General features: G+C 45.4%; 1 protein-coding gene across 1 annotated transcript in view; it reads left to right on the forward strand.

Annotated features, from left to right (window-relative positions):
• Positions 1 to 19,946, forward strand: part of ARHGAP35 (Rho GTPase activating protein 35) — a 136,503-nt gene that overhangs the window by 74,585 nt on the left and 41,972 nt on the right. Inside the window, exon 3 of the mRNA XM_017500386.2 lies at positions 247 to 391. Within this exon, the coding sequence (XP_017355875.1) occupies positions 247 to 391 (145 nt within the window). The remainder of the gene's footprint in view (positions 1 to 246; positions 392 to 19,946) is intronic.

Raw genomic sequence — 19,946 nt, forward strand, 5'->3', positions numbered from 1 at the left:
TTGTTCTAATAATGTGGTCTCATATTCAAGGTGTGACTATGTGGCAGCTTTCTGGCATCTTATGTGATATTTGGAGGCCAGAGATAAAAAATTAGTGAGATGTGCCAAGCAAGTCTTTCCACTTCTTCTTGAAATCTTTCTAGCAGTTTTTATATCACTGTTTCCCCTCTGGAACACTTACTGATGTTTCAGCTACATGTTGATACTCACTTTGTTTTTGTGCTTCCTTTTCTCTTTCCTGGACAGAAACCAAAGCCCAAACCCCGGCCATCCATCACAAAGGCAACCTGGGAGAGTAACTATTTTGGGGTACCCTTAACAACTGTCGTGACTCCAGAGAAGCCGATCCCCATTTTTATTGAAAGATGTATTGAGTACATTGAAGCCACAGGTAAGAGTGTTACCTCATAGCAGTTTATACCTTTCACTGCCTACAGGATGCTTACTGGAGGGCCAAGCCATCTGGAAATTCTGGAATCAGTTGTTGAGTGTGAGGTGCTCTTGGAGAAGGAGCTGAGCCGTCACGACAGCTGTCAGATGTGTGGATTCTCCATTTGTGTGCAGTTTTGAGGCTGATGTTGGGCATTTCTTAGGCCTTGGCCTACAAAGGAGCCGTTCTGCACTTAGGGTGGCAGCTGTGCCTACTTGGGTGTTTTCTCTGTGCTGTGTCACCCACCAAAGCATCAGCACTCTGTCAGTCGCCTGCCCGCCTGTGCTCCCTGCAGGTCTGCGAGCCCCTTGAGGGTTTTGCTATCATCGTGTCCTCGGTACTTCGGTGGATACATAATACATTTTGGTTTGGTAAAATGAGTACAGCCCTCAGCATTGATCAGGCACCTGAGACTCATGTATTGATGGGATTTTTTTCTGAAGTAAGAAAATGATCAGGATGCTTGGGATATCTAATGGTTCTGTAGCTCTTCTGACAACTTGATGCTATGGCAAAGGTAGACTGTCTTGGAAAGTTTTTTGCATTGTTCTTGAAATAATTAAGTTTTACTTGTGTTGAAACTGTTTGCTTTATTCATTTAGAGCTCTCATGTCCCTTTGGCCTTCCTGTTTCGCTAAGGTGGGTTCTTGAGCATTAGGAATTGGGCTCAGGAACACAAGCTTAAACTAACTTGAAACTGAGGTAGGGATGACAGCCTTGCTATGTGTTCTTTCTAATTCTGATGTTATCCACAATGGCATTAAGTATCATGTGGTGTGGACAGCCTGCTGGGCTCTGCTGATAATTTCACCAGCATCGTGTGAAGCTGAGTGACATTGTTCATATTTACTTAGGATATTGCAAATCAGGGAAGATAGCTTTATTTATTTATTTATTTATTTTTGAGATAGAGTCTCATTGTGTTGCCCAGGCTAGGATGCAGTGGGGTGATCTCGGCTCATTGCAACCTCTGCCTCACAGGTTCAAGTGATTCTCCCACCTCAGCCTTCCTAGGCATTACAGGTGTCTGCCACCGCGCCTGGCTAATTTTTGTATTTTTAGTACAGATGGGGTTTCACCATCTTGGCCAGGCTAGTCTTGAACTCCTAACCTCAGGTGATCTGTTTGCCTTAGCCTCCCAAAGTGCTGGGATTACAGACATAAGCCACCATGCCCAGCTGAGGATAGCTTTTAAGTTGAAGCTCACCAAAGACTTTACAGTTATTTCCTAGGTTTCTCTGTGGCGCTCCAGGCTTGAATCTCAGTAAGCACTTTGCATAATCCATTACCAATCCACAGCTTTGTTTAGTCCATTCTGTACCCAAAGCCATTTCTCAGTGTCCATCTTTTTTTTTTTCCTGCTGTAGCACAGGGGTCTCACTTATTGCCCAGGCTAGTCCCAAAACCCTGCTTCAAATGATCCTCCTACCTTGGCCTCCTAAAGTCCTGGGATTATAGGCCTGAGCTACCGTGCCTGGCTTCAGTGTCCATCTTTTTGACACTGGTTTTATATTAATTTCTTTCTTCATCTCTCTGTAAAATGATTGAAAGTTGCAGGTATGATACGCACCTTTACATACATACATACATACATACATACATACATACATTTATTTATTAGGCAGAGTCTCACTCTGTCACGCAGGCTGGAGTGCAGTGGCACAATCTCAACTCAACCTCAGCCTCCTGAGGTGTGCACCACCACAGGCGTGCACCACCACACTTGGCTAAATTTTTTTGTATTTTTAGTAGAGACGGGGTTTCACCATGTTGATTAGGCTGGTCTTGAGCTCCTGACCTCAAGTGGTCCACCCACCTCAGCCTCCCAAAGTGCTGGGATTACAGGTGTGAGCCACCACACCCAGCCTGCACCTTTACTTTCAAATACTTCAGTGGGTATTTTCCAAAAACATTTTCTTGTAGAACCACTGTGCATTTATCAAAATTAGGAAGTCAACATTTATCTAGTACTAATCTGTCTGAAATCTAATCTATAGACATTCTTGTTTCATCAGTTTTCCCACTAACGTCCTTTATAGCAATAGACAAAACACTGTTTTGGTCCGGGACCACATGTTTCATTTAGTGGTCAAATTTCTTTAGTCAGTTGGGTTCATCTGAAACAGTTGGGTTCATCTGTTTTTCATGACCTTGAGAGTTTTAAAGAACACAGATCAGTTCTTTTGTAGGGTGTTCCTCAGTTTGGCTTTGTTTTCCCTTTTTTTTAATTAATTTTTTGTATTTTTAGTAGAGATGGGGGTTCCATGTTGCCCAGGCTGGTCTTGAATTCCTGAGCTCAAGCAATCCACACGCCTTGGCCTTCCAAAGTGCTGGGATTACAGGCATGAGCCACCGCCCCGGGCCTTGGCTTTGTTTTTGTGATCGGTTTCTGGATTTGCACTTCTGGCAGATGCCGCAGGACACCAATGCTGTGTCCTTCTCAGTGTATGCCAACTGGAGGCTTGTGATGTTGATGTGTGCCATCCCTGGAGCTGTTCTCTTTGATCACTTGGTAAATCTAGTATCTGCCAGGCTTTTCCACTGTGAAGTTACTTATTTCCCCTTAGTAATTAATACATTTTTTATGGGCAGATGCTTTGAGACTCTCTAAGTAGCAGGTTTCTCCTAGTACTTCCACCCACTAGTTTTGAGCATCCATTGATGATTTCACGACAGTGATCACCATAGTTAGACTTCTAACTTGCTCATTGTTCCTGCGCTTATTAGTTAGCATTCTGTTGTTGGACAGGGCTTGCCCTTCCCAAGGGGAGCCTTTCAGTGGTCTCCCTGAGCGATTCACTGCAGCAGCAGCAAGTGCTGAACTGTTCCCCACAAGCCCTCTAATTGAGTGCAGCCATGGGCCTGACCTAACCTTGCTTCTCCAGCTCTTAAACTTCCCACTCAGCATGATAACTTTTTGACATCCAATGATGAAGTGATACTTCCCCTTGCCGTTGTACTTGTGAATCCTTTCAGCCACCAAGATCTCTTCAAGAGGCTCCCACCCCTAATAGCAGTTTGAATTTAACTGCCCTGGCAGTTCTTCTCAGCCAGATTTCAGCTTCCTAAAAACAGGATTCTCTGTTCTCCTTATCTCCCTAGAGCCCAATACAGCATATATGGTAATTGATGATTGTAAATTAGCTGGGCGTGGTGGTGTGTGTCTGTAGTCCCAGCTACCCTGCAGGCTGAGGTGGGAGGACTGCTTAAGGCTAAGAGTTCAAGGCTGCAAGTGAGCTGTGATCACACCGCTGGAGTGCAGTGGTGCAATCATAGCTGACTTGCAGCCTCACCCTTCTGGCCTCAAGCTTCTTGAGTAATTGGGACTACAGGCACGTGGCCCCATGCCCAGCTAATTTTTGTATTTTTTGTAGAGACAAAGTCTCACTATGTTGCCCAGGCAGGTCTTGAACACTTGGCCTTAAGCAGTCCTCCCATCTTGGCCTCCCAAATTGCTAGGATTATAAGCATAAGCCACTGCATCTATCTCTTAAAAAAAAAAAAGGCCAGGCACAGTGGCTCACAAATTGGAGACCAGCCTGGCCAACATGGTGAAACCCCATTTCTACTAAAAATACAAAAACTGGTTTGGGCATGGCGGCAGGCACCTGTAAGCCCAGCTACTCAGGAGGCTGAGGCAAGAGAATCGCTTAAACCTGGGGGACAGACGTTGCAGGGAGCCAAGATCACGCCACTGCACTCCTGCCTGGATGACAGAGTGAGATTCCATCTCAAAAAAAAAAAAAAACGACCATATGTTTCCCCTTGTTGGTTTTGTACTTCTATGGAATTTCGGAAGAAAAATTAAACCTGGTATCTGTGAGGTTAGTGTGTATTGGAGGGATGTCTTTGTGTATCCTTATTTCCTAAGAAAACTTTTTCTCTCTTTTATAAAATTAAAGCAGGTTCATTGTAGAAATTGGACAAATGGCAAGAACTATGAAGAGAATCTCAAAAGATTCATGATCTGCTACTTAGTAAAAAGTGCTGTTAATGATTTGAGATGTTTCTTATAGTCTTATTTCTCTGCATATACACATATATTTGTTTTTACATAATTCAGAGTATGAGGTAAGCTAGCATTCAACATTTTTTGAACATAGCCCTCTTAGATGAGGCAGAAGAGGCCAGGCGCAGTGGCTCACACCTGTAATCCCAGCACTTTGGGAGGCTGAGGTGGGCGATCACTTGAGGTCAGCAGTTCCAGACGAGCCTGACCAACATGGTAAAACCTGTCTCTACTAAAAATACAAAAATTAGCCTTGTCAGGCCTGGTCGAAGTAGTCCAAAGTCAGAAGTCATCGTGTCCCTGTTTTTGTGTCCATTTCCTGTACCTTGGCACTTTAAGGCTTGTCCTGGAAAATAAAACATTGCATCATCACTTGTGAAGGCAGGGCTTGCGAGTTTGCACTGCTGAGGTGAGGGCAGCAGGAAAGAAATCTCTGCCACAGGGCCTTTGGTGCTGCCCACTCATCTGTCCGCACAGCCAGGACTCAGCCAGCGGGAGTGCAGAAAATGAGCAAGACCAAAACCTTGCCGTGGAGAGGAGGGTGGCACAGCCATTGATAAATCAGGACTTGAACTATGCCATCACTCTAAAAATGTTTTTTATCTGATTACAAAAGTAATATATGGCTGGGCGTGGTGGCTCATGCCTGTAATCCCAGCACTTTGGGAGGGCAAGGCAGGAGTAGCATTCAAGCCCATGAGTTTAAGACCAACCTGGGCAACGTGGTGAAACCCTGTCTCTACCAAAAATACAAAAATTAGCTGCACATGGTGGTCCATGCCTGTAGTCCCAGCTACTTCGAGGCTGAGGTGGGACAATCACTTGCGCCCAGAAGGTTGAGGTTATATGAGCTGAGATCACACCACTGCACTCCAGCATGGTCAAAACAGAGTAAGACCCTGTCTCAAAAAATAATAATATAATATACTTGCTCATTGTAAAACAAATTAATCATTATAGATATTTATGACAGAAAATGAAAGTCCTTTGCAATCCCAGTCTCCAAGAGTCATCTCCTTAATACACGTATTATGCTTCCTGATGATGCTCATCCCCAAAACATTGGAAAGTCTGAGCATGAGATCATCTCTGTGCTGTTCCGAAGCTTCTTTGTTTTAGCTGAACATCCTACACCTCGGGCGTCACATCTGAATTCCACCTCCAGGCCAATCGCATTTTGGTTTTTGATATGAGGAGAGGATGCAAGAGCTGGTATGAGAGGAGGGTCTCTGGAAGTGTGGGAAGAGAAGCCCTGTTTACAGAGGTGACACGTGGCAGGTTCCTGTGACTGGCATCTCCCAGCCCCTTAGTTTGTGAGTGAAGTGCCAACTCCTTCTAAACACAAGGAGAAGGATCATCACGTTCTTCCCTCAGTTAACTGCTCCCGATGTTTTCGAGCCGGGTGCTCTGTTGAGACTCCTCCCCCGTATTTCCTTTCGTAGGTTAGCTCCTAACATTGGGAGGGAAATTGCTTCTGACTTGCACCTGTCTTCTTTCCTGAGCTTTCTGACCAGTTCATTTACCCTGTTCATATTTGTGAAAATCAGAACGTGGTCAAGAAATGGCCAGAGAGTGGAACAGCTTTTAGATTGATCTGCAGATCCTGTTAGCCCAGGGACAGCCTATGTGCTCGCTGTGCTAATAGGATATTAGACTTTCACTCTCTTAGCTCCGGTTACATGGAAAGGCTGGATGAGGGCATGTCACTGCCACAGCTGCTCTGGGACCTCCACCGAGAGTGGGAAGGAGGCGGGGGTTGGGGGAAGCTTAGGAGTCAGACTAACTTTATATTTCTAGCTTGAATGCTTTTTCCCTTCAGTTTTCATCTCCGTGGAAAATTGGTTGAGGCAATGGAGTCAGTGCTCCCTTCTACAGCAGTGTGGCTCCTAATGGCAGAGAACATTGGCCAAGCTCATTTGAGCTCTCCAGTGCATAGCAGGAAGTAGAATTATTCAGTTCAGTGTGCCTCTCTGGAATGGGGTGAGAGGTTGCTCTTAGAGCCGGCTCACAGTCCTCCTGAGAATAATTTCTCAGGGTAAAGTACACTGTCTTTACTGCTCATGGTGGTCACAAGACTGAGGTTTTAAATCCTGGGTCTCAGGGCCAGATTTGAGTCAAGGCTTCCTAGGATTCAAGAAATTCAACAGCAGAGGAACCCCCTGAGGCAGCTTCCAAGTGTCTGTCATGCCTGCCTACCCGGCACAGTCTCAGCATCCTGGAGACAGAATCCTGTGCCCCACTGGCCTTGGCCCTGCTGCGTGTGTCCCCGGGCCCCCAGCCTCTCCTCAGCCGCACTTGCTAGCCATTTAAATTTAGCTATTTAAACAGCATTCTCTACACATGCTTTCTTTGAATAATGTGTGAGGCCACACTTTGTTCCGTTTCTGTGATTTTTAGCCTCTGCTTTTGGCAGTGTGAGAGGGGGCAGGACAACAGTGAGGAAATGATATCCTGGGCCCCAGTCCTTTCTTAAGTGGTTTGCTTACTGAGGTGACCCACCCTCCACACCTCTCTCTAGCAAGTGCTGTAGGGGCTGAGAAAAGGAATCATGCCCAGGGAGAAGCCGTTTCACTGGGGCAGAAGGCACCCGTCTTCTCTCTTGAATTATGATGGAGTCAGACCATTCCACATAAATAACTGACAGGCTACGGTTTGTTAGTGCAGCTGACTTTCAGTTAGTCCCTCTGGAATGAAGAGTTGCCTGGAGTCAGGGAAGCCCTGGCAGGCGTTGAAAGTCATAATGCCCAGGTGGCTTGCCTCGTGTTGTCTCAGCCCACTTTCTGTTGCATATACATTTCCTGAGCATTGATAGGACCTAGGCCTGGCTCTGGGCACTCCGTCGTATATGATCTCTTAGGAGATGGTGTTTTGCTCTGAGAACGTGGGTGTGATAGGAATGTAGCCCTTGGGAGGGGTCAGGGTACATCTCAGTCTTTTGTGACTGTGGGGAGGACCTCAGTGTCACTAAAGTTAAGGGTTAGTCTGTCAGGAAAGAAGGTGGCAGCATTGATATTCTCTTCCCTGTATAAAATCTTGAGAGAAAGGAATGAGTGCGGTGGCTCGCACCTGTAATCCCAGCACTCTGGGAGGCTGAGGTAGGCAGATTATAAGGTCAAGAGATCGAGACCATCCTAGCCAACATGGTGAAACCCCATCTCTACTAAAAATACAAAAATTAGCTGGGCTGGTTGGGCGCAGTTGCCCACGCCTGTAATCCCAGGACTTTGGGAGGCTGAGATGGGCGGATCACAAGGTCAGGAGATAGAGACCATCCTGGCCAATGTGGTAAAACCCCGTCTCTACTAAAAATACAAAATTAGTTCGGTGTGGTGGTGCATGCCTGTAATCTCAGCTACTTGGGAGGCTGAGGCAGGAGAAATCGTTGAGAGGCTGAGGCACGAGAATTGCTTGAACCCAGGGGGCGGAGGTTGTAGTGAGCTGAAATTGTACCATTGCACTCCAGCCTGGCAACAGAGCAAGACTCTGTCTCAAAAATAAATAAATAATAAATAAATAAATAGCGAGACCCTATCTCAAAAATAAATAATAAATAAATAAAATAAAATAAATTATCTGGGCATGGTGGCACACGCCTGTAGTTCCAGCTACTTGGGAGGCTGAGGCAGGAGAATCACTTGAACCCAGGAGGTGGAGGTTGCAGTAAGCCAAGATCGTGCCACTGCACTCCAGCCTAGTGACAGAGCAAGACTCTGTCTCTAAATAAGTAAATAAATAAATAAATAAAACCTTGAGAGGAGTCCTGCATAAAATCTGGTGACAGAACCCAGGCCCTCCCTCTCAGGGCAGCACCTACCTGTCATAGTATTATAGCTGAAGTTCACATTTCTTTTCTTTTTCTTACTATTTTTTGTATTTTTTACTTTTTTTCAGAGACATGGTTACCCTGTCACCCAGGCTGCAGTGCAGTGGTGCAATCACAGCTCACTGCAGCCTTGAACTCCTGGGTGCAAGTGATCCTCCTACCTCAGCCTCCCAAGTAGTTGAGACTACAGATCCGTGCCACCACGCCTGGCTTGGTTTTGTTTTGTTTTTGTTTCTGAGTTGGGGTTTTGCTGTGTTGCCCAGGCTGGTCCCTAACTCCTGACCTGAAGCAGTCATCCCATCTCAGCCTTTCTAGTCTCTGGGATTGCAGGCATGAGCTACTAAGCCCAGCTTTACATTTATTTTCAAAAGCCCTTTGCTGGAAGGCCTGCACAGCCCCGCTTTGGGGTATCATTGCCTGCGCTTAGGAGACTGTGTAATGTAAGTGGTGCCTTCTTTATTTGCCTTCCGGGGGCACTGCCTTGATGGACACGTAATCAGGTCAACTTTGACCTCTTGTCTCTGGTTGAGTGGGGAAATCCCAGAGAGAGGATTACGTGGTTGTAGGAAGACAGACTTCCAGATAACTCTTTAATAGCATTAAGCTTAATTCACTTACTGTCTTTTTGTGGGGGTGGATGGCAGATTTTGTTCATTAAACGAGTATTCATTGACTGTTTATATTAATTAAGCACCTACGATATTTTAGGCACTGTTTTGAACTCACGTTGCTCCCATGGTGTCTGAGAGTGGAGGGGGATAGACATAATCACATGAATGCATAATTCATCAGACAAGGAACGTTATTAGATTTTAAAATCATTGGAGAGTAAAATAACACACAGGACCCAGTGTTGGTGAGGATATGGAGCAATGAGAATCCTCACACTGCTGCAGGGAGTGTAAAAGGGCAGAGCCACTTTGGAAAACTCTTTGGCAGTTTATTAAAAAGTTAAACAGATCCTTTTATAGTTCACAAGTGTGATGATGGGGTGTATAGGGAAAAGCTCCAACCCCATTTTTCCTCTGCCCTCACACCACCACAACAATCACCAACACAGAAGACTTCTGTGACAAAATGTGTGGGTGCTTTCCCCACACACCAGGCAGCAAACACCAGTTGGGTGTCCTCCAGTTCAATTCCAATACCATCTAGCTGGAGAGAGTATCAGATCCCGCAGGTTGGGGGCTCAGCCCTCAAGACTCCCCGCCACACTCTCAGACACCAACTGCGAGTTCAGGCCTCTGGAACTTCTGACTGACCAGCTTCAAGCTGGGGTTCCCATGACCCGCTGTTTGGGTTCAGTTAATTTCTGTAGCAGCTCACAGCACTTAGGGAAGCATTTGCTTATGTTTTCTGGTTTATTATAAAGAGTATTACATGGGATACAGAGGAAGAGACACGTAGGGTGATGTATAGGGGAAGATCGTGGAGCCCCCTTACCCTGTCTGGGCACACCACTCTCCAGGAACCTCCAGTGTTCAGTTATCTGGAAGCTCTCCGAACCCTGTCCTCTTGCGTTTTATGGAAGCTTTATGACATCACATTCCTTCCTCCAGGATATAGAGTGGGACCCTTTCAGGGGAGGGTCTTAAGACTCACAATTGGAAAGGTGGGGGAAGATTAGAGTCCTGTCTTGTGGCAGGTGAAAAGGAGGACGGGAGAGATTGTGTTTCCCGATTCCTGCCCTCTGGGACCTAACAGCCCAATGTTATAATCAAAGACTGTAACAAGGGCGATGGGAGTTAAGAACCAGGAACTGTGGACAAAAAACTATATAGCATAATATCACGTTGGGTTTCCATGCTCATGCGTGAGACGTGCCTCTCTCACACTTTGTTCTGGCACGCTATCTTAGATGAAAGAAAAAAAAAAGCTAAACATACACTTACCATTCCATTTCTAGGTATTTGCCCAAGAAAAATGAAAACATGATGTTCACACAAAGGCTTGTACTCAGCTGTTTCTAGCAGCTTTGTTCATGAGAGTCCCAAACTAGAAACCACCCAAATGTCCATTCACCAGCAGGTGAACAGACCAGTAGCTCTATCCATCTGCTGGAATACTACTCAGTCATTGAAAGGAGTAAGTACCGCTGTGTGTAACAACAGTGGGATCTCAAAATTATGCTACTGAGAGCGATAGAAGCCAGACACAAGACCGTGAATGAACTGTGGTTCCCTTTCTAGAAAGTTCTGGAAAATGCACACTAATCTAGTAATGTGAAGCCGACCAGTGGTGGCCTGGAAGCTGGGATAGCAAGAGACAATAGAAAACTTTTGGGGGTGGTGGAAATATTCCGTATTTTAATTGTGATCGTTTCCCTCCTAGATTATGTATTTCAAAATTATCAGATTATATACTTTAAATAGATACAGTTTACTGTATATAAATCATACCTCAATAAAGTTGATTTTTAAAACCTAAAAAAAGTCATTGGGGAACAGTTTTGAAGAAACTTGCTGTTTATATAATTTCAGAATATCATCTGGCACATTAGTTACTAGTTACAAAGGGGGACCATACCTTTTTAATGCAAAGATCTGGGTATCACCACCTTACCAAAGTAGTCACGTTCGGCATCTCCACTAGCTCAGCCCGGCATTGTGTTGTGCCTCCTGGCCAAAAATACTTAACCTAAATCTTATCAGGAAGAAGCAACCAGACAAATCCAGAAGATGATACATTTATAAGACAAGTGGCCTGAACTCAACAACAAAATTCAGTGCCGTGAGAAAGAAAAGAGTTGGGGGGTTCTAATGTGACTCCTCCATTTATACCATAAACTTATTTTCCACTAGCCTAGGCAGGTGTTAAACCCTTATGAACTTGGGAGTCACAGCCGACACCCTGCCTTTCCCACGCAGAAATAGCTGGCCAACCATAGGCAAGACACCTAAACTGTCTAAGCCTCATTTTTCTGTTCCTTCAAATGGGAATTAAAATAACAGTTCTTTCAAAGGGAGTTTTTGACAGTTAAATCCTGTTTGTATGTTCTTGGAGTACTGCCTGGCACATAGTGATCACTCGGTCAACGTTAGCCATTATTTTGGTGGCTCCTGTCACTGACTTGCTGTGGTGGTGGAAATCCCAATGGGACATTTCCCCAAAACAGTCACACATGAGACTGGGCAGTGTCTGTAGCCAGTTTTTTAATCTCTCCCTGAAGTGTAACACACACTAAGAAAAGCACACCCATCAGGATACTGGTTTTACAGGTCAGGAAACAGAAGATGACCCCCCCTAAAAGCCCCTCATCATTTTACCCTGCAGCAGTATTGTGCATCTGGTGGTATGGAATACTTTTGCCTGCTTTTGTATTTTAAAAATGAAGTCATACCTAGTGTACATTTTTGTACCTGGCTTCTTTCACTCAACGTTATGTTTATGAGATTCAGCCACACAATTAAATCCATAAATTCATCCATGGTTGTGTGTGATTGTAGATGGTTCATTCTCATTGCTGTGTAGACTTTCATCATGTGACTGTTCCACAATTTCTTTCTTTCTTCCACTCTTCCTGGACTTTTGGGTACTTTCCAGTTTGGGGCAGTTATGAATAGTGCTGCTGTGAACATTCTTGTACATGAATTTTGGTGTATGTATGTGTGTACCTACATTGGTATGTATACCTAGAAGGGAGACAGTATTGAATAATTCATTTTAGCATGTTGGACACGATGATTTAAATGATGTCTCCAAGCACATATCAGTCCCTGAAGGGGTCATAGTCTCTGAGGCTGATGGCAGAGACAGTCAGGGGATCTCCGTGCTACTGAGCCTGTGGCTCTGTGTCTTTGTATCTTCGGGGCTGAAGGAGTGATTCTGGCAGGGTGAGTGTGGGTTCCACAAAGCTATCACCACATTCGTGCCCCAGCTAGATCGTTCCCATCTACCGAGGCCTGGCTGGCCCTCCATTACCTTGCTGTGGCTCTTCCTGTGGTTTTTGCACTGAGATTGTGGTTAGCACACATCTTGATGACCCCATGGGTTTTACGTGCCGTGTCATCATAGGACAGTGCTCTCTGATGAAATGTTGGCCTTGGTGGCACAGATAAGTGGGTGTCAACAAGAACACCTAGCGGTGAGGCAACTCTTCACCAAGACTCCAAAATGAAAGGCTCAGCTCAGTGGGCAGTTTGTAAGGAGAGGAAGGGGGAGCGAGTCAAGGAGCGAGGCTCTTACGCCAGTCCCTTTACAGGGTGAACGTGGAGCCCTGCAGCTGTGGATCAGTTTGTCTACATCATTTGCAGGTCAAGGGTGACCCTCGGCTCCTCAGCTGCAAATGGAAGCCCTCTATCAAACAGCCTCTGCCAGAATACTTAGGCTGTGACCTTCCCCCAACGCAGCTCATTTGCCTGGGTAAATGAGTAGAGTGCTTTCTGTGTGGCAGATTTAAGTTTCACCACTAATTGATGCTAGCATCTTCAGGGGAAAATGCTTGCCATTAGTTCAGAGGCCTTTGGGAGACAGCCTCACAACAAATACATCCAGGACAGGGGGTGGGGATGGGGAGAGTACAGAATGCAACTGTACCCAAAGGAACTGTGGGACGTGCCACAGAGAAGCCAACTGGGGGCTTCTGCCACGTGCCCTTGAGGGCTGCACGTGTGCATGTATGTGCCATGTATGTTTTGATGGCTTTTTTTTTCTCGCTAATGTATAATATGTACAGGACAAACCTGGAGCCAAACTGCCTAGAATCAAATCCCAGCTCTGCTGCTTATGAGCAAATATTTAACTTCTCTATTGTTAGTTTCCTTGACTATAAGATGGGAATAATGATGGTACTTTGAGTCGTTGAGATGATTCAGTATGTTAACGACCTCATAACAGTACCTGGCAAGTTGTAAGTAGTCAATTAGCTGCTGCTGGTGGTCATGTAATTGTTAAAATGATCCAAGATGCAGGCCGGGCGCGGTGGCTCAAGCCTGTAATCCCAGCACTTTGGGAGGCCGAGGCGGGTGGATCACGAGGTCAAGAGATCGAGACCATCCTGGTCAACATGGTGAAACCCCGTCTCTACTAAAAAAAACTACAAAAAATGAGCTGGGCATGGTGGCGCGTGCCTGTAACCCCAGCTACTCAGGAGGCTGAGGCAGGAGAATTGCCTGAACCCAGGAGGCGGAGGTTGCGGTGAGCCGAGATCGCGCCATTGCACTCCAGCCTGGGTAACAAGAGCGAAACTCCGTCTCAAAAAACAAACAAAAAAAAAAAACAAAATGATCCAAGATGCATCTTCCACCCTAGGTGGGCCCCTGTGCCGGCTTTCCCCCTCATTTGCCACGTCCCCCATGCAGAGGCTCCTGGCCTTCAAGACCCAGTATTGGTGTCTCCCCAGGGAGAGTAGCCCTCATGACTGGCCCTTCCTTCTGCGTTCCTAAGGTCAGGGCAGGGCGGGCCAGAGCATGGACTTTGGAATTGGTTTAAAATCCCAGCGGGAAGGGGATGGGGGATTAAAGAGAAGATGCTTAAATGGTTATAAAAATACAGTTAGGAGTAAGTTCTAGTGTTTGATAGCCCAGTAGGATGACTACAGTTAACAATAATTTATTGTATATTTCTTTTTTTTTTTTTTTTTTTTGAGACGGAGTTTCGCTCTTGTTACCCAGGCTGGAGTGCAATGGCGCGATCTCAGCTCACCGCAACCTCCACCTCCCGGGTTCAAGCAATTCTCCTGCCTCAGCCTCCTGAGTTGCTGGGATTACAGGCACGCGCCACCATGCCCAGCTAATTTTTTGTATTTTTAGTAGAGACGGGGTTTCACAATGTTGACCAGGATGGTCTCGATCTCTCGACCTCGTGATCCACCCGCCTCGGCCTCCCACAGTGTTGGGATTACAGGCTTGAGCCACCGCGCCCGGCCTAATTTATTGTATATTTCAAAGTAGCTACAAGATGTGAAATGTTGCCAACTCAAAGAAATGATACCTATTTGAGGTGATGAATATCCTAATTATCCTTATTTGATGATTACATGTTATATGCTTGTATCAAAATATCACGTCCTGTATATATATATTTATTTATCCATTTTTAAAAATATATTTTTAGGGTAGAATATTAATAAGACTATGAATACTCAAAAGTTGTGAATGATTGTGTCATTTATTACATTAATTGTTCCGTTCAATTTAAATTTATGATCCTCCAAATAAATTGTCAAAATGGTTTGAAAGAAGGAACTATTATTTTTTTATTTTTATTTTTTTGTTGAGACTGAGTTTTACTCTTGTTGCCCAGGCTGGAATGCAATGGCGCAATCTCGGCTCACTGCAACCTCCGCCTCCCAGGTTCAAGTGATTCTCCTGCCTCAGCCTCCCAAGTAGCTGGGATTACAGGCACCCACCACTATGCCCAGCTTATTTTTTGTTTTTATTTTTTGTAGAGACAGGGTTTCTCCATGTTGATCAGGCTGATTTCGAACTCCTGACCTCAGGGGATCCACCCGCCTCAGCCTCCCAAAGTGCTGGGATTACAGGCATGAGCCTTCATGCCTTGCCGGAACTATTATTTATCTTAGGAAAAATAAGCCCCAGAAATAAAAGGTCCAGCAAAGTAATCTGTAACTGTGTTTATATTACATGAATGATTCGCTCTTTCTCTAAAAGAGTGTGTAAGAAGTCAGTAATTCTCAAAGGTGCAAAGTATTTCCACATGCTTAACGAGAAAACTATCTAAAATGAAACAAACAAAAATCCCAGCTCTGCCACTTATCTTAGCTAAACTCTTTCATGTCTCTGAGCTTCTGTTCTTCCTCTGCAAAATGCAGCCAAGGATAGTGCCCATCTTATTAGGGCTATGAGGATGGTTTTTGTTTTGTTGTGTTGTATTTTGTTGTGTTGTTTTATTTAGTTTTGGACAGGGTCTCCCTCTGTTGCCCAGGTTAGAGTGTAGTGGTGCGATCTCAGCTTGTGACAAAGCAGCCTCGGCCTCCTGGGTCTCAGGTGACCTCCTACCTCAGCCTCCAGAGTAGCTGGGAACACAGGTGCGCTCCATTATGCCCAGCTAGTTTTTGTATTTTTTTGTAGAGATGAGGATTAGCCATGTTGCCCAGGCTGGTCTTGAACTCCTGGCCTTGAGTGATCTGCCCACCTTGAGTGATCTCAAAGTGCTGGGATTACAGGCATGAGCCACTCTGCCTGGGCCTACACACTCTTTAAATGGTTCTTTGTGGATTTATTTCTCTGCCTGGCTCCAGAGAGCTGGAGGACTGTGAAGACACTGTCCTTTTCTTTCTTTTTTTTTTTTTGCATATTGAGCAAGTATATATTGAGCGCCTTATACTATGTGCCGTGCACTTTAAGATGCTGGTGATGCAGCACTGGACAAAATAGACAGAAGTCCTCACCCTCATGTGGCGTACGTTATAACCTGGGGGGAGACAGCTAACAATAAGTAAAATGTAAGAACTGTGGTGATCAGTGCTCGGGAAGGAAAAAACGAAGCAGGAAAGGTGGGACATGAAACGTCTGGGGTGAGCATTCACGTTTTAGATAAGGTGTGCTGGGGAAGAAGGGCCTGAAGGAAATGGGGGAGGTATCCATGCCGTCACCTGGCTGTTCAGACAGAGAGAATAGCAAGTGCAAATGTCCAGAGGTCAGGACATTCCTGGGAAGGAGCTTGGCTTTTACTCTGAGTGAGGTACGAAGCCAGTGGAGGATTTGGAGTGGAGGGACAGGATTTGGACTTTGTTTAATAAAATAAGCGACTGCTGTGTGGAGAACAGTCCTCGCCCTTGAGGACTTGTGTGCCTTTCTACTAGCTGCCTTTCTACGAATCTTCCTCCATTCTGCTATTCCTTTCTCTGGGTATATACCGAGTCCCCCATATTGCCAACATGGGTTTATCCAAACCTTTCCTTCAGACTTGAAAGCGTGGACTAGCACACTCCAGCATGGGGACAGCCCAGGTTGGGGCCCAGCCGGGAGAATTCAGAACTATAGCAGACGGGGATACTTCTCATCCGGCGCTGTCTCTCCAAGCCCATCTTCCTTCACACTGGGCTCCTTATCACTTTCACACGGGGTCGTGCCTCCGTGTCGTTCATCACTGTTCCTAATATGTGGTTTCCTCTCCCACCTAACACATTCCCACCCTTTCCGAAGCCTTCACACTCTAAGCATGCCTGGAGTATAGTACCTGTCCCCTTGAGTTAGGGATGTTGTTCCTGTCTGTCTCGCCTTAGAAGAGACAGGAGGGAGCCTGCTCTCCTCTCTCTGCCATGTGAGGACACGAGAAGGCGGCTGTCTGTATGTAAACCAGGAGGAGGGCCCTGCCAGAAACCAAATAGGCTGGCCCCTCGATCTGGGACTTCCCAGCCCTCAGATTTGTGAGAAAAAGGTGACTTGTTGAAGCTACCCAGTCTGTGATATTTTGTTAGGCCAGCCCGAGCAGCTAAGACAGATGGCAAGGTGACTGCCTCAGGCATCAGAACACCTGAGAGCCTTAAGGCAGGGGCCCCTTCTTTCCTGATTCATGTGCCCCCATGGGACCTGGCACTCCAGAGTCCTCCGTCAAGGGTCTTTGTGTCCACATGACCAGAACAGAGCAATTGGGTCAGTAGGAATGGGAATTGAGGCAACTGAAAGTCAGAAGGGCTGAGACAGGTGGACGAAGACGTGGACAAACACCACTTGAGACCCTGGGCTGAAGAGATAAGCTTGCACTTTTGTGTAGTGCCCGGTCTCAGGTGGTTTACTGTTTGAAATGTAAGCTGACTTGGGTAGCAGACAATTGAATCCCACTTTTTCAAACAAAGATGGTACAAGGCCTTGTGATGTCACCCCAGTTTGCGTTCTTTCACTCTTGGCTGACATCCTTTGACTGTTTAAATTCGGTAGTCTCCCAACAGTTTAAAAAAAAAAACAAGCAAACTCACACAATTTATCTTTTCATGTAAGGTGCAATTTGGCTGAAACAAGACCTTTCTAGTATATAATCTGAAGCTCCAGATAACCGAAACAACAATCAGCGTTTCTGTTTTGTGATCTATTTTTTTGTTTTAAAAGCCACAACAGAAAATCCTTTCTTCTGCTATAGCTGTCAGGAGCCAGCATTTGGGCTGCAGCATCAAGAGAGTGTCTGTAGCAGCTTCGTCGATAATGAGGTGTTTCACTTCCTGGGGCTGGGCTGTCTGTGGAGAGCACTTACTCCTCCGTAACCCGTGAAGCCAGACCCTGAATCCGGGTCAATTCAAAACTCTTCTAAGCCTTGGATAGTCTTAGGCATAGTTCTGGCAGGGTCTGACCTGAAAAGTAGGTTGTGTATTTACTGTTTTCGTTTCAATATCACTAACACTAGATGAAGAAGATTAAGGCAAAAAGACCCACCCTGGGCAGAACTGAACGCAATAGTCTTTGATTGTAAGCTGCCCCCATCCTTGTCATACAGCTCCTGGCTGGGGAGGGATAATGGGGCATTCCAGTAAGTACAGGTATTAATGATAAATTCACCTGGTTTGGAAAACTTTTAAATGGGCAGAGATGAACATAATCAGATGGCAAGGATGTGGTAGTAGCTGTTTGAGTAATAACAATAATGATGAGGATAGCTAACACTGATAAGCATAACTTCATGTCACCTTCCCGTGAGGGCAGAGCCTGAGAGGGGCCGCCTTTGCTCCCACACAGCCAGCCTTTCAGCAGCCTTCTTGGCAGCAGTTTTGTCAGACCAACAGTATCGTCCTAATCTGAGCCTCACAAAATTCATTTCTGTTTCATATATACCTTATACACATAGCATGAAGGTAACTTCATACAGTGTGTGTGTGTGTGTGTGTGTGTGTGTGTGTGTGTGTGTGAGAGAGAGAGAGAGAGAGAGAGAGAGAGAGACAGACAGACAGACAGACAGACAGACAGGGTTCTCGCTCCATCACCAGGCTGGAATGCAGGATTTCGTACTTCCTATATTTGGGGCAGGAAGCTTTATGCATTATCACCAGAGTGACCTTAGAAGGGAAGGACTTACTCAGCGTTTAAATAACATAAGCAAGATTACAGGGCAACCCTTTAAACCATTTAATAAAAAAATGATATCCTTTTTAAAAAATGGGAATTGCTGTAGGATTGTCATATTTTTCCTCTTGAAAGCTTTCTTTAAGTAAAAATGAGCCTTTATACTACATCCGTGTATGCTCATCATTTAACGAGACGGGTTCAGTGCAGGTCACCAATCCCTAATCCGAAATCCAAAATGCCCCGAATCTGAATATTTTTGAGCACCAACGTGATTCCCCACCTGACCCTGTGTGGCAGGTCACAGTCAAAACTTTGTTTCACGCACTGAATTACTTAAAGCATTGCACAAGGCCAGGCACAGTGGCTCATGCCTATAATCCCAACTTAGAGAGATATCACTTGAGCCCAGAAGTTCGAGACCAGCCCGGGCAAGATGGAGAAACCCCATCTTTACTAAAAATACAAAATTAGCCAGGTGTGGTGGCGCACACCTATAGTCCAAGCTACTTGGGAGGCTAAGGTGGGAGAATCACTTGAGCCTGGGAGGCAGAGGCCGCAGTAAGCTGAGATTATACCACTGCATTGCCGCCTGGGTGACAAAGCAAGACCCTGTCTCGGAAAAAAAAAAAAAAATTATGAAATTACTTCTGTGCTGTGTGTATGAGGTGTATGTGAAACATAAGTAAATTTTGTGTTTAGGCTTCGGTTCCATCCCCAAGATATCTTTTTTTTTAATTGGAGAGGGAGTCTCGTTCTGTCACCCAGGCTGGAATGCAATGATGTGTTCACTGCAACTTCCACCTTCCATCGTTAAAGCGATTCTCCTGCCTTGGCCTCCCAAAGTGCTGGGATTACAGGCGTGAGCCACCACACCCGGCCGCATCCTCAAGATGTCTCATTACATATATGCAAATATTCCAAATTCTGAAACACTTCTGGTCCCACACATTTTGGTTGAGGGGTAACACTGTAATACATCAGTGTGGTTAGGAGCAGCCACCCGGAGTCAGTCTCTTTGGATGCCAGGCCCAGCTCTGCTACCTGTGTGATCTGGGGCAAGTGACTTACCCTGTCTAAGCCTCAGTTTCCTATCTGTTAAATAGAGTTGATGATAAACAATATTTTATGTATGTATATATCCTCCTGTGTTTAACCAATAGTTTCTAAACATTTGAGGCACATGTATAGCTCTCATCTTACTAATTACAAATTAGCCATTCTTAAAGCCAACCTTCTAACACTGCTACTCAAATGGTACCATCCTTTGTAGATTTTTAAAAAGTGTTAAAACTGTTAAGTGGGGCTGGGTGCGGTGACTCTCCCAGTATTTCTGGAGGCTGAGGCAGGAGGATCACTGGAGCCCAGGAGTTTGAGACCAGCCTGGGCAACATAGGGAGATCCTGCCTGTACAAAAAATAAAAAATTAGGCAGGCATGGTGGTAAGCATCTGCAGTCCCAGCTACTTGGGAAGGTAAGGTGGAAAGATCTCTTGAGCCTGGGAGCTGAAGGCTTCAGTGCTCTGCGATCATGCCACTGCATTCCAGCCCGGCGATAGAGCTAGACCCAGTCTCAAAAATAAATAAATAAGTAAACTGTTAAACATGTGGCTGAGATGATTTATTCATCTAAGTAGGATGAATAGATTTGTGAGGTTGGGCATAGTAACTGTTTTGGTATGTGGCAAGGTAATTGATGCTGGCATCAGAATACACCTGTTAGTTCAGG

This window comes from Cebus imitator, unplaced genomic scaffold (assembly GCF_001604975.1).
Source record: "Cebus imitator isolate Cc_AM_T3 unplaced genomic scaffold, Cebus_imitator-1.0 Scaffold266, whole genome shotgun sequence".
Classification (NCBI taxonomy): domain Eukaryota; kingdom Metazoa; phylum Chordata; class Mammalia; order Primates; family Cebidae; genus Cebus; species Cebus imitator.